The sequence below is a fragment of the Aplidium turbinatum genome, chromosome 18 (genome assembly GCF_918807975.1).
Source record: "Aplidium turbinatum chromosome 18, kaAplTurb1.1, whole genome shotgun sequence".
Lineage (NCBI taxonomy): Eukaryota > Metazoa > Chordata > Ascidiacea > Aplousobranchia > Polyclinidae > Aplidium > Aplidium turbinatum.
The window spans coordinates 4,430,560-4,446,244 of NC_137489.1; the positions used below are offsets into that span (position 1 = coordinate 4,430,560).

The window sequence follows — 15,685 nt, forward strand, 5'->3', positions numbered from 1 at the left end:
GACATCTTGATCTGCCACCAGCCACTTGAAAATTTACTATTTCCTTCTACATTAGGGTGGATCAATTTAGTGGGGTGCAAAACTTTTTTTCTCATTTTGCTTAGCTTGGGTAGCCAAAACTTGCCATTGGGCATATAGAACACTGTGCTAAAAGTATATTTCGATCGAGCAAATTTTTGATTTGCAACCAGGCCATTACTTATCGACTAAAAACGCAAAAATACAAAAATACATGCAAATGTATTTGAATTTGACGTTGGCATAGAGATTTATTACAATGCAATGGAATTGGTAATATGTATCAAACTTCCTCACTTTCGATGAAATAGTCACGTTTCTATTCGAACTTGGGCATTTCTTGTCGTGATTCAATGCGTGAGCGTATAAATCCATCTCGCGAATTAACCCCGCACACCGCCGCTGAAGCTTCCGTCACCAACTTGACGCACCTTTCTACCACCTGTGTGTGACAAGGAAATCGAGGGAATAAAAGTTTTGGAGTGTCCTTAGCTGCAATCATGTCTCGCAATTCTTTGTTCCCCATGTTTCTTGTCACAGGAGGCTCGGTGAGATTGAGAGCCTGCCAGTTAACCATATCGTAGTATTCGTTAGCGTCAAACTTTAAGGGCGGAATACAGAATCGTCGCATTGTTCTCTATTCGTGATGTCTTGATCGAGCTTTTTGAATTCGCTTAAGTCCAAGCTTACGGATATCACTACCAATGGCAAATTTAAAGTGGTAAATAAGAAGTATGCCCATGCGGTGAAGCAGGAATGCAGGTGGCTCTGGAACGCCCCAAGCGTAGCTAGTCATTTGTTAGCCCCCTTCAGCGACAGAGAACTTGCATTTGTCATTAAACAAGTTAAAAGTGGAAAGCACAAGGGCCCGATACCCCTCCAGAATTCTTAAGGCATTGTGATCTCAAATATTCGGCATGGTTGAAAAGCTTCTATTCTGCTTGCCTGACCCTCCAGGCCATACCTAAAATCTGGCGAAAAGCAACTGTAGTAGCACTAGCCTACTTAAACCAAACAAGCCAGCTGATGATCCTAAGAGCTATCGTCCAATATCACTACTCTGCGTTCCATATAAAATCCTGGTACGGCTCCTGCTAACTAGACTCGAGCCAGTTGTTGATTCCCAGCTACCAAAAGAACAAGCTGGATTTCGGCACGGACACTGTACGACTCATCAAGCAGTCAAGCTGACCGAGGATATTGAGGAAAGTTTCGAGAAGGGCAACGAAGCAGGAGTTATCTTGGTAGACCTCACTGCTGCCTATGATACTGTGTGGCATCAAGGGCTAACCCTAACGCTTCTCCGCATGATACCAGACAAAAGGTAGTGCGATTTCTTGCCAACGTTCTGGCAAATCGGACCTTTTTGCTGAAGACGAGTGATGGGAAGTGCAGCCGGCCCAGCCGCTTAAGAAATGGTGTTCCGCAAGGATCATGCTTATCACTTCTACTATTTAACATCTACATCAGTGACATGCCAGAGATTACGTCACGCCAGTACGGCTATGCTGATGATCTGGCACTACTCCATTCTGACAAGCATACTGGCATGTGGTAAAGGAAGCACTAACAGATGACATGGCCCAAATCGCAGACTACCTGAAGCTTTGGATGCTAAAACTGAGCCTGGCAAAGATCACTGTCACACCTTTTTACCTTTGCAACATGGAATCTACTCGCCAATTGTCAGTCTCTCTCAACGGAAACCCACGCTTCCTCACAACCCATGGCACACCGACCAAGGAGTGAACCTCGACCGACAATTAATCTACAAACACGACGCTGAAGCCCTCCACGCTAAGCTATCAGCATTCAACAACTTGCTGAGATGCTTAGCTGGAACATTTTGGTGTTCTAGTACATCTGCACTCGGTACAAGTGCTTTTGCACTTGCTTACAGCACCTCCGAATATGCTTCCCCCACTTAGTGCCGCAGCGCACACATTAGCAAAATTGACACTGCCCTCAACACCACCATGAGAATAATCACTGGTTGCCTGCTTCCAACTCCCACCGACTTTTTGCCTGTGCTATCCGGCATCGTCCCAGGTAGACTGAGTGGGGAAAATCACGTACACAGTCTAGTTTTACAAGCTATGTCAAGGGATGACCACCTCCTCAACCACATTGTCATAAACTCAGACTCCCAAAAGCCCCAGCGCTTGAAATCTCGACGCCCCTTTTCCCGACATGCTGCAGATATCTGCAAGTCTAACTTCCACTTTACCGAAGTTTGGAACAGTGAATGGAGAGAAGTTGCGAGACCAACCCAATTCACAGGCCTTCCCAATACTAACACACTACCTGGAGCAGAACTACCTCGGAAAGAATGGGTAAAGCTCAATCGCTTGCTGACTGGGGTGGGCCGTTTCAACAGCAACATGTTTCAATGGGGCCTCACCGACTCACCATCTTGTGCATGTGCCTCAGAATCTCAGACTGCAAAACGCATTATCTAACAATGTCCTGTATATCGACCCCAGGACAGATAATATATTATATGGAATGTGGACCTCACAACGCCCCATGAAAACACAATCCATTGGCTGCTGTGCCTGGATGTAACAATGTGATCTGCGGCGGTCTCAAACGCAAGGAGAAGAATCTTCTCGAACTTTTTGGGAAGATGCTCCATACACGAAGCAAGAGATTTTCCAAGAGAACCGGAAAATTCACGCGGTCCGGTTGTTAGTCCATCCAGATGTGCTAATACATGTCTCATGAGAAACGTGTCGTCCAGAGAAATGGATACTTCGCGCACTCAAAAAACATTACGTTGGCCATGATCACAGATGAGAGGCAAATAATCCGTGAGCTTGGGCAAGTGATTTCAGAAAACCCGATCAAGACATCGCGAACAGAGAACAATGCGACGATTCTGCACACCGCCCTTAAAGTTTGACGTCAACGAATACTACGATATGGTTAACTGGCAGCTTCTCAATCTCACCGAGCCTCCTGTGACAAGAAATACGAGAAACCAAAAATTACAAGACAAGATTGCAGCTAAGGACACTCCAAAACTTTTATTCCCTCGATTTCCTTGTCACACACAGGTGGTGGAAAGGTGCGTCAAGTTGGTGACGAAAGCTTCAGCGGCGGTGTGCGGGGTTAATTCGCGAGATGGATTTATACGCTCACGCATTGAATCACGACAAGAAATGCCCAAGTTCGAATCGAAACGTGACTATTTTATCGAAAGTGAGGAAGTTTGATGCATATTATCATTTCCATTGCATTGCAATAAATCTCTATGCCAACGTCAAATTCAAATACATTTGCATGTATTTTTGCGTTTTTAGTCGATAAGTAATGGCCTGGTTGCAGATCAAAAATTTGTTCGATCGAAATATACTTTTAGCACAGTGTTTTATAAACCCTATGGTAAGTTTTGGCTGCCCAAGCTAAGCAAAATGAGAAAAAAAGTTTTACACCCCCCTAAATTGATCCACCCTAATGTAGAAGGAAATAGTAAATTCTCAAGTGGCTGGTGGCAGATCAAGATGTCGTCAGATTACATTCTAATTTTGCACAACTGTTTTTAGTAGTAATTGGCAAGTTTTCTAACCCCAAGCTAACAAAAATGAGGAAAAAAGTGTTTTACCTACCTAAATCGATCCACTCTACTGTATAGCGTTCTCACTCGCTCTAGCGAAGAGAACGCTCACTTTGGTAGCACTGTCTCAATGCCGCCAAGGCACGAAGTCGTTCAAGTGTTGAACTGTTTTATTCGCATCAGTGGCTCACGGTACAAAAGATTGACACGGTGAGAGAGTACAAACAAACATAGCCAGGTCGAAGATGATGAACTGTTTTATTTTGGTCAACGACGCACGAGTACAAAATAATTGACACGGCGAGAAGAACACAATAAACATAGCCAGGTCAGAGACTTTAAAGAACCGGCCTGCCACGCCCCGTGGAGGAGGGGAGCGGCGTGATTATGGGGCGGCGATGCACCCGGAAGGGAAGTCCACCAGCTTAGGTGTGATAACGGGGAGTTCGAGGAACTCACTTTCAAATAAAGGATACAACAAATTTTTCAATTGACGATAATTATTGATGACCCTGTATATATATTTACATAAAAGCTTTCTATTTGTGGTCCTTCAAGAAGTAAATTTCTATGATTTTATATTACATCTTTTGAAGGAGTAGATTCAAGTCCATGTCTATTTACAATTTAATGTTTTGTTAAGCACGGTATACATTCACTATTTTTGTACGGTAATTGATTTTCTGCAACAAGGACAAGAAACCAAGCTTTTAGCACAATTTCTGCATGCACACATGTGAGCGCAAGGTAGGATGTTGTGATGTAACCCCAACTCCATTGCTGTGGTAATCTGACATGCCAAGAGGTAGTTCATTTTCTCTCCAAACAGCTAGTGACCATCAGTTGTGTACATCGCAATCATTTCAAAAAGAAACAGCTTTTTACACATGTTTTAGTTGTGACATATAGTCCGTAATGACTTCAAAGATTTGACTTTATTTATAATACAAACAAGCAATTTATGGACGCATTAACTACGAGAGATGACGCCGAAGCTGTGGTTTATGCAATACAAATGCATCATTGCTTTTGTTAGAGATAAGGTGGTTGCAATAACTTCAAGATATGACATTGAAAAGACTTTAAAACCTAACCAACATATTTTTAGTAACTTACAGTACAAAGCAACTATTTAACCTGAAATTAAAGTTAACAAAGTCGTTCTTGATTTAACATCATTGTGGGTTCTTTAATGCTATTTAAATTTTATAACTGCAGACTTATAAATTAGCCGAGTTCAAAGTTTGAGCAAGAGCTTGCGTGGTGCTCTGAGCTACGGCCGTGTGACCCACAATGAAGAAGAACATTGGAGCCGAACGCAATAACCACTCGACCCCTGAACAGATCTTTCTTGACAAGGTGGTATGTCTAATTTGTATCACTCAGGTTTGGGTCAGATGTGCCATTGTATGTGGAAAAGTTGATGGTTGAAAATGATCTTGGGATAATTGTTACTTTACGTCAAACAGTTAATTTTCAAAGGTAATTAGAGTTACGTGGATGCTTGATTCGCACGTAGGCACCTATGCTGACCACAGAATATCGCCTAGCCAGAAAAAAATGCCCTTTTTACATGATTCCAGCATTTCCAGACGTTAACGCGATTTAAAATGGCAACTTTGCGAACTTAGCAAAAGGTTTTGAGCACAACCAAGTTGTGAGAGTTTCCATAATCTACGACTTAGTTATCCACGGTTATATGTATTTAGTTTTTGATAATGTGCTAAACTATAAAATTTTATAAACAAACATCAGAGGTTTCTTTCTTCTACTTCAAATCTTTCGATATCTTTGCAAAGAAAATACAACAAATCAAATTGCTTCCTGTTTGTTGAAAAACAATATTGTTTAACATCACAATTAGAGTTAAGGGACGTTAAAAACCTTATTTTGTTTTAATTGTTACCCAAGTATCAAAGGTACCACTCTTCCTTTACGCCGAGAGCACGCTTCGTTTAAACTTGTTTAAATTCATCTGTTTCAATTACAAGTTTCAGATGGTATTGAAAGGCAAAGTAAGGCTCAAGAAAATAGAAGTTATTTGCCATGTTTTTGAAACATTAAAATTGACTTTAGGCTTGGATGTTTTTAGCACGTGGAAGCTGTAGCTGAGATACTCTTGTTTTTGAGTCGGAAATTTCTGGTGATATTTGAAAACTATTGAGCAGATTTCAGTTTTTATTCAATAGAACAAGAGGAAAAGTTTAGTTTTTAAAATATTTATTTAACATGCTACTTTAGTTTCTCCACTTTAGACTCTCTACTTTTTCATGGGTGTGTCAGCATTTCGAAATCTTTAAGTTAACAACTTCAGGAATACGGTAGATAAGATTTGGCTGAAGTTTTAAAACTTCAAAGTTTGAACTAATATTTGTGACAGTAATCAGACTTTTATTCTTCAAGTGGACTTTTATTCTTCAACTTTTTCAATACACCGTTTGTTGCAATATTTCTCTTCAAAGAAAGAAAACCTCTTTTGAGGCTAGGTTTGCATATTTGGAAAATGACAACAGTTGCGTTTTTACATTGTCCCAACTTTGGAAAACATTAAATTGATGCAAAAAAAAAATGGTATTTCGTCTTGGAAAAGGTTTTTAACAGTGGCGTATCCTGGCGGGTTAAGCAAGGGAAGCAATAAAACTCGGGGGGGGGGGGGGTAAGAGCGTGCCGAAGGCACGCGTATTCTAGGGGGGTCCGGGGGCATGCCCCTCCGGAAAATTTTTGCAAAATTACACTCAAATAATGGATTATAATGCTTTCTGGAAACACTTTTAGGATAATATTTGTATGAAATTTATTAGCAGATAAACAGCTATTAAGTGATTAAAGGTAGCTCTTACAAGAACGGGCAAAAACTGCGGCTCAAATTACAGAACACCAAAAATTCAGCTTAACTGCTCAGTTATAGCTATAGCCTACCTACTACTGTAGTAGCCAGGAGAGAGAGAAATAACTTTATTTGCCAATCAGATTTTATAATAGTACGATTCACAATAAGCTTACATCACAATAACAAACAGTTCATGAACATAGAGGAACGCATAAGTACACTCAGTGTTAACAAATTCAATCTGATTTACCAGGAGCAGCGAAAGACCAATTGGTCATCTAGTCAGCTGCTCCCAACTGGTCATTAATGAAGACACAAATGGATTGAAGATTTGAAGAAAGCACTCGAATTGGCTAATGGCATTAAACAATAAACGGCAATAAGTCAGTGTTTGATATAATCAATTTAAACAGCGTAATTGTTTGTAGAGGTAGGCTAAGTTGCTTTTCATGTAGGGAACTGGTTTGTCGTCTTTTTTAAATAATGTAATTTTAGTTTATGACTAAAGGCTTTGACCTTGGAAATTGTGCGTATTTCGTGTAGGATTTCATTCCATACTTTTGGACCTTGCACTTTGAGGCTATAGAGCTTGACTTCTTCATTTCAACTCTTTGCAAAAAATAGTTATTCTGTTGAAAAGATCTTGTGTTATGGTAGTGTATTTCTCTTTGAGTTTGGAAGTATCCAGCAAAGATTGTTGAAAGATGTTCACTTTTGTACTTAAACATAATTTTTGCAATTTCATGTTTATAGATGAGGTTTACAGGTGGTACACAGCACTGGATAACAGTGTAAATTTAACATTGAGCTCAAACTTTCCCTTCCAAGGCAGATATAACCCTAAAGTCTTAGATTTTCTCATTACGCATTCGAAATAATACTACGTTAGGTAATACCCAACAGGAAGCAAATTTGTGATTGCATCCATAGATTAATTAAAAGAAACGTAAATCGCGTAACTTTGCTCTGCTTTTTTCCTTTGTTTCTCACCTTGTTTCTTCGTATAGCAAAAACGAGAGGTAGGCACTTTAACATTACCCACTCGTCGAAAAAGCGTACTCGCGATTCAGCTGATTTCAGTCATGTGACTCGACACGTGATATTCTGATCGAAAGATTTTGATACAAAGAAATTTAACTGAATGCTTTGCCACAACCACCGTTGCCTAATGGTTAGGGCAGAGGAGTATTAATTTCGATTTCGTGGGTTCGATTCCCACCCTCTGCTAATACTATTTTTTCTTCTGCAACTGAACTGAGTGCAAGAAGGATCTTAATGACTGCAATCAATGGAGTTTATAAGGAAAATTGTGACTAAAACACAAAGCAATTTTACATTGAAAAGCAGGCACTCTTCGACGAGTGGGTGATGTTAAAGTGCCTACCAAAACGAGAGCAAGGGAAGCGATACGAATCTCTGCTTTCGTAAGCTTCCAACTTTTTTAAAATGAAAATCTAGCTGAAATCATACGGGGACATGAGTTAGAAACCGTTCTAATTCGTATTCAGGTAAAGAAATTACGAAATTGTTTTGCTGGAAAATATTATCTTCTCTTTTTTCAATTTTGACAGGGGAAGCAATGCTTCCCTTGCTTCCATTGAGGATACGCCCCTGGTTTTTAACTACAGTATTGAGGCAAGCCCGGTTATCGGGATTGTGGTGTGCTACGTCTCGTATCGTTACGCCTTGTTTATTGTAGAAATTGGAAACAATAACGTATTGATCAACATCTGTAGTATGATAAAAATTAGTTTCTTTTTGATATTCTTATTGGATGCCTACATTGTCAATTCGGTCTCAATTATTCGCCACCTGGATGGCTACCTGCTGAGTTTGGAATCTCTTGGTCAAACAGGAATGGAGAATACTGAAGGTAAATTTTTTATAGAAATGAGGAAAATATTAGAAATACTCCATGATCTAATTAGCTTTTGTGATAAAATTATTGCAAATTGAATTTGGAAAATTAAAATATCGCTTTTTCAATTGATTCTGGGAATTTTTATCCTCGGACTGAGAAAGCTTCTTCGAGAGCTTAATTCTGGCAGTTTCACATACTAGTAGAGGCTTTGAACTACTGAAACTTTGAACTCCGATCACCGTGACAGAGTGAAGATTCTGATTGTTGAAGTGTTGCAATCTGTCAAATATTCTATCCACCAGATGCCGCTGAACGGGGAGCAGTCCTTAAAATGCATTGCTTAAACACATACCCCGACAGTCGAACCAGCTTTGTTTGATCTTGCAGTTTCTTAGTGTGCAATTTCTTCTTTACATTGTTTTGGTATTTAAGATTTTTTCGCCTTTCAGTATTTGACGAGATAAACTTTGATGTAACTGATGCCTGGTTGGCAAAATTTACTTTGATCTAAACGAAAAGAAAAGAAGCTGATATTTGTGTTTATCACTATCTGACTCTGTGCTGTTAAGTCTCTTCTAAGATACGGCTGCATGCTTTCGAGAGGTATCGAACTCACGTCCATTTGAGCGGCGAGTAGACAATTTATCTATTTGTCGAGTAGATAATGTTTTTATTCGACATGCAATGATAGCAACCAGAAAACTTCAGAAGCTGTTAAATTTTAAAGTCAAATTTTTAGCAATCGGCTTTTAACTTTGTAACCGCCATTTTATTCATCATTCTTGTATCATGATAATTTAGATAGCAAGATGGAGAAGCATTTTTGCTCGTGGAGCGGAAAAAGAATCACTCCGAGAGCAATGGAGTTAAAATGTTGCAACATGACGTACATGGAATTTTCTAAACACTGGTACAACAGTAGACATCAGCTCACGGAATTGTTGGAAACTTTAAAAGTTTGGGAATGTCCCCAGTTTCAACAAGAATGTGCGAACCCTATATTCAACTTTACCGATTTCTCCAAGCTTGTCTATGTTCGAGCGTGTGACCGTGAAGCATTTATAGAACAATGTTATGATTCTGTGAAAGACTTTGCCTTTAAGCAAAACCGTGAAAACTCCAATGTCCTGGAAAACAAATCCACCAAAAATGTTCAAAACACATCAGATTTTGAACCCAATAAATTGATACACTGGAAAGAAGTCATAGACAAACTGAAGCATGGAACGATTACTTTTCCAGTCTCACCATGCGTACAAGTTGCCTTGCATGATAAAGGTGAACGCTTCGGGCACTACAAAGAAATGGTCAGAGCATTGCTTCCGTTTTGTCATATAACCTGGTGTGGTGTAGACGCCAAAAGTGTTGAAGAAAATTACATCTCGATGTGGGCCTGTATGGAGACAAGGTAACCAAAGCTTTTGTAAACTTTTAGGTCAGCAACTCTAAATTAAAACAACACTGGTACATTAACATTTTAACTTTTGCAATTTTTTTTTATGTAAAGGTCCAAAGATCTTAGGTTGTTTTTTAAAGTAGTCTTGAGAGATAATTTCATTTAGGCGAAGAGAAAATAAATTGCTTTCTATTTTTAAAACTTTCAGAAGCGTTTGTAGCTAACAGATTTTAAACACTCTAAAACACGTTTCTAATAACCTAAATTAGTTTTTAACCCAGTTGCTAACATTTTATCAATTATTTAGTGATTTTGAAAGCAAATCATTTGTAGCAATCAGTTATAGGCCACTACGTTCATTATTTTATTTTACTTTATCATTTTGTACATTGTGCATTCGTATATTTTAAAAGCAAACAATGGTCTTGATATTTTTTTAAATGAGTTCAAGCTTTAGCCCTAAGATGAACGCGAATTTATTACTAATACTACAGTGTAATATGCAGTTTGAGTCGCAATTACTGATGCCAGTACAACCTTGTTCTTTTACTCTTAGGTGCAAAGCTGGAGTGATATTTTCCATCACTTTAACGTCATTTCTGTCCTTACTCATCCTTTTCTCAAGTGGAACTGTAATTGTTGTGTTCTGTCGCAACGGACATCTAAGAAACAGCCAAGGCATATACAAAATCTCTTTGTCTATTGCTGATTTCATAATTGGAGGGGTCGTGTTGCCCTCGTTTGTGATAAACATTACCCGGAGCGTATTTGGCCGCGAGACCTTAGGGGACCCTCACCCTCAAGCTGATCCTGAATTCAAACTGGACTTCGAAAGCAATTATGACATCACATCCAATCCAATGTATTCTAGTAAAATGATGACGCAAAACGTCATCAGCTCCCATAACCAGACGGACAACCACCCGCTAAAGGGCTGGAAGACGAAAAGTATCCTTGATGACATTCTGTCCGATGAGTTTTCTCAACCGATCGGGTTTTTCACAACTCTCGCGTTAGTGGCATCTGTTTACAGTTTGATGATTGCTAGCTTTGACAGACTCTCAGTTGTCCGCTACCCGTTGAAGTACAATTCTAGTAAAGCAAAGAAAGAAGCTATTTGGGCGGCAGTATGTCTTTGGATTGTATCCGCGGTTTTTGCTGGCTTGCCTTTCTTTGTCAATGAACTAAGATACGAACTGGTAGCTTCTGTCTTGATTTGTTTATCTGGCCGCATTGCTCTCTATGTGTACGTAGTGGTTTTTCTCATTCCAATATTATTAATGTGGACTTCAACGGTGGCTACATGTTGCTACTCATACAAAAATGCTCGACAAAGATCTGCTCAAGACTTCACTATCGAATTTCGCTTAACGCGAACTCTCATTATCATGGTGGTCGTGTTTACCCTCAGCTTACTGCCGGCGGTTGGTGCGATAGTTAGTTCCTTATTTTTGACTGATATCTTTGTAGATTATCCCAAAACTCTGAACACAACAGCCGGAGTTAACTACATCAGTTTTGAGTTCATGGCTGTTGTTGTTCTCGTCTGCAATAGCTCATGGAATTTCGCAATTTATAATGCCAGAAACGACAGCTTTAAAAAAGCAACCAAAAGTTTATTCACTTTTGTACCTAGAAGCGTCTTGCTTTCGTCTGATATTTAATATTGAAATTTCATTTAAATTTAAAATCTCAGGTATATTCTTCCACACGTTAAGAAGATTTGGGGAATTGTAAAATCATAAGCCCCCGACCGATCGAACTACATTTATGTCTTATCTCAAAATTAAATGTGGCTGTTCACCAGGCACTTAGTTAATATACGTTTTTCTGGTGCAAACTAAGCTGAACTATCACAAGATGTATAATTTGCTTTTATTCATACGTTTCGTCAATCACCGTATACATCTTGTGATAGTTCAGCTTAGTTTGCACCAGAACAACGTATGTCATGTTATTTATGTCTTACCCGTTTGTATTTTACTTTTTTTATTCAATAAGAACGTGCTGCTTAGTCGCATTTGAAAGTGAAACAATTCAGTTAAGATTGTTATGATTATAATTGTTATTGTTGTGATAGTATTGATGATGATGGTGTTGATTGTTGGTGTTGATAATTTGTTTATGATACTATGTACTTCAAATCACTCAGGGTAGCATTGTATTTTGCATTAAACGTTCTTTTGATGGTGTTAGTTCTGTTACTGATAGTCCCTGTACTATGTCGAAGATATCTCTAGTCCTTTAGTTCATTTGCTCTTCAATCACGAAGTGACAAGGTACCAACCGTGGTTCAACTCTGCGGGTGTGCACTTAAGCTACATTCGTGAAAAACAGTTCTCATTTGATACCACACAACTCAACTGGATAGTGATCTACAAGCAACAACAAGTGGTATTTTAAACAATTTTTTTTTGTGTGATTAGACACAAAACATTTCCCAATTTCACATTTTCGTTCCCAACGCTTTTGAAACTTCACAAAACTGAGAACAAAATTTTCCATCTGGCAACACTCTCAAAACTGATTGCAAATTAATGCAAAATAGTCCTTGGACAAGTAAAGAAATACACGTTCATAAATAATTAATTGATTGATCGATGATGGTGTTTACATTTCATCTTCAAAAGGTTAATTACTTGAACTATGTAATTTATCTTCTACTTGGTCCAAAAAGGTTGAAATTCGTACTTATCTTACTTTTTCACGCCTTCTGTGTTACATTACTACCGGTACCGTACTTTTTAAAGTGATTTTTTTTAGGTCTAACCACACAAACAATAAAAGTGAGGTAAAGTAAGTTTGTTTGTCGTATCCAGGCTTACACCTGGTGGTTGAAGATTTAGATTAAGTGGACGGGAAGGCAAGGAAGCCAATCTTCGTGTCCACCTTCAGGCATGCCTTTAAGCGTCCTGCCAAAGACACAGCCGCATGCTCTTGAGCAGTGTCGAACCGGCGCCCTTTCGATTGTAAAGTAAGTGATTAGCCATAAACTCCAAAGACACAAGCCCAACGAGAAATTGTAAGCAAAAAAAGGGGCCTTGCTCCAGATTAGTGCCATTTTAAAAAGGATCGAACAAACTAGGCACTGAGGTGCCAGCATAGTGCTCCGATGATGCATAGTGATCAAAGATTCGGCGCAAAGTGTCTAAACAAGTGAAAAAATGTTGCTTTAAAACCAAGATGATTCTAATCAAACAGTTTGTATAATTGTTAGGTTAGGCCTATTATATTTCACATGTTAATTTTATTGACCTCGACACGCACTAAGTTTACGTACTAAATACGTGAATACGCAACTTACGCAATGGCACGGTGTCTCAAGCACCACTTTTGTGGCTTGCAATTACCTAAATTACTGAGCAGAAGTATCACGTCATCTAATTGGTGGTCCAAACACTATTTTCAATCTAAACAAGCTAGATTTCTCATCGGTACCTTGCATGAAGGCTACTCTGTGTTTCATTACTTTGGTGTAATTGTTGGGGCGTTGGGTAGAAATATCCCAAGCAGCAGTACATTGATTCAACGTATGCAGACGTTGAATCAATGTAAAAATGGTTGATTTCCTATCTGAGATCGTGTGATCTTCGCCCCTAAACGTCTGTGAGCAATGAGCATATGTCAGCCAGCAAAATCAGTTATTTTTACATTGATTCAACGTTTAAAAGAATGATTTTGCCTTCTTGGGTGTGCTGTTGTTCAGCGGAAATACGCAACCTACGTCATAGAAGGGATCAAAATAATATTGTTTAACTTGGGTCAACTCAGATTTAACAAACTACAACAATCGACACATCTTGGTGACACTAAAAAGGAGCCAAAAACGCGAAGTTCTTTTTCGATCGCGAACATTATTGGGAAGAATACACTTGACAAACCTATATGAAAAGGACCGATTTGGACCTATGTGAAAGTAGCAATAAACCACACAGCAGTCAAGTAAGAGTTTCCTGTTTTAAACTTTGACATGTCAGTAATTCACTTCCGTAACAACCTCGTGCTCTTGGTGGGGTTCAAATCAGCAACTTGTATCTTCACTCAGCGCCTTTACCTTTTGGCCACGTAACCGAATTCCCCGACCTGATAGTTGTAATACAATTTTGGTGGAGAGGTTATTTTTTGTAACCATAGACAAATAAAACTTAACAACCAGACAGCATTGCCTCGCCGTTGCATTCCTATGCGTTTTTTTTCGATTTTTGTGTATGTAGATCAGATTTGTTATTTAAATTTATGAAGAACATCAGTCAGTAGGTTACTTAAAAAGGACTAACATAAGTTTGGCCGAAAACATTTGTAATTTTTAGTTTATTTTCATGTTATTATGTTAAACGCCGTCTGGTTGTTAGGTTTTATTTGTCTGATAATTGTAAGGTCACGAAGCTTTGCTGCAATTATTGCGAATAAGCCATAACGATCTTCATGCCTTGTCAAAATGCGAACTGGAGGTCTGACTGGAGTACGATGTAATTTCGATTTTGAACTCCAGGCTAAATTTACTTCATATCTCGTATGCTGGATCCCTTGTGATACGGACTGATTTGTCACATTCAGCAGAGTTTTCCAGATATTGCCGACGTTTGTTCTTATGTCTGAATAAACTTTTCTAAAAATCATATTTTAACGTCATCTTTAGTGTCTTCCCCAGGTGACACATTGGGTCATCAGACGTTGAAAACCAAAGACAATTTGATGTCAAAAGTTTCGGTCAGACTGCTAATCGCCTTTTAACTGATTGAACGTTTTTCAACTTGCTTCTGCTTACTTTTCACTGCTTTCTCAAGGTAACAAGAAGCATTTATATCATTCAGCAAAAAGTAAAAAAAAAATTAGAAAATTTCGGTTAGACACTAACGGTAGTGATAATCAATATCTAGAAAATATGACAAATCAGGCAGCGACTTCAGACGGTCGTGTATTGCTTTGAAATGATAGTTTTGAAAATCTCTAAAGTGTGATCACTGAATCTAAAATCACTGCACAACTTCTTATTTACGTTAAAAAAACAAATATTTCCATATTGCCAGTGTTGCCAAACGCTTTTTAGATTTCCCACACAAGTGTCAAAATCTAGTGCATTATTGATATTGTAACAACAACACCAAAGTAGCTCAAAATCACACAAACTATCAAGAACGACATTGTTTATTGACTACTAATTTAGCTATGAACTTACAGCCTACTAGAGATTTTGGCTGCTAACATATTTTGGCCTCCAGTCAAATTTGAATCTTGCACGTTGGCATGGCCTGTGTATAAAGGTTGCCATGAATTAAACGCACATCGTATGATATGTTTTCATTAGCCTTCTATATTTTGTACAATGTTTTTATGCTGTTGACAGCAATTGGAAAATGTGTATGTAGGCCTACTGGTTAATTAAAAAAACCTTATATCAGATGGAAATTATCATGTTCTATTATTCTCATGCCAACGAATGAGTTATTTCAGTGAATTATTAAAAACTGAATGTGCTAAATTATTTATTTTCCTTAATCATAGAAACAAAGAGCCGTAATGAATAGCCTACTAATTGAGCATTGTTCAGCGTTTCACATAAGTAGTCTTGTGGGTAGAAATTTAACCTCAAAGATCGAGTTTTACTGCCAAGAGTAGATGTCGATTTCTCTGCAAGACTTGATTTATACGGATTGACATTTTGTTACGTGTACGTTTTTGAATTCACCAAAAGCAAATTTAAATCTGCTTCTGAAGATGTCTGGTTCAACTTATGCTGATTTAAGGCTATCATCAACGTACGGAAATAAAGAAACTGCAAAAAATTTAGATGGAAAAAGTGATTTGTTTCTGGTTGTAAAACTTTCTGAACTACCCAAGCAAGCAAGTTTTTATCTCAATCTCATCTGGAGCGTCATTGGTTTGTATTTTGTGATGGCACTGAGTTATTATGAACGGAAAAAGAACTTACAAGAAAAGGCAAGTGCAGGCCCCAAACCCAAAAAGAGTAAAAAACTACCAAGGATATTAGGAATCACTGCCGCTACGGCTTTGTTTTTGGTC

The 15,685-nt window shown here is 38.5% G+C and overlaps 1 protein-coding gene across 1 annotated transcript; it reads left to right on the forward strand.

Annotated features, from left to right (window-relative positions):
- The first annotated feature begins 9,074 nt into the window (after positions 1–9,074).
- Positions 9,075–11,325, forward strand: LOC145787902 (uncharacterized). The gene is made up of 2 exons (XM_082599739.1): positions 9,075–9,673; positions 10,218–11,325. Exons 1-2 carry the CDS (start codon positions 9,075–9,077, stop codon positions 11,323–11,325), a joined length of 1,707 nt encoding a protein of 568 aa, XP_082455865.1.
- Positions 11,326–15,685: the final 4,360 nt, after the last annotated feature.

What these genes read in the sequence shown, in the direction of transcription:
- LOC145787902 (XM_082599739.1), top strand. Translation starts at nt 9,075, where the DNA reads ATGGAGAAGCATTTTTGCTCGTGGAGCGGAAAAAGAATCACTCCGAGA. An exon ending in TGGGCCTGTATGGAGACAAG is followed by an intron (nt 9,674 to 10,217) that starts GTAACCAAAGCT and finishes TTTTACTCTTAG; the next exon opens with GTGCAAAGCTGGAGTGATAT.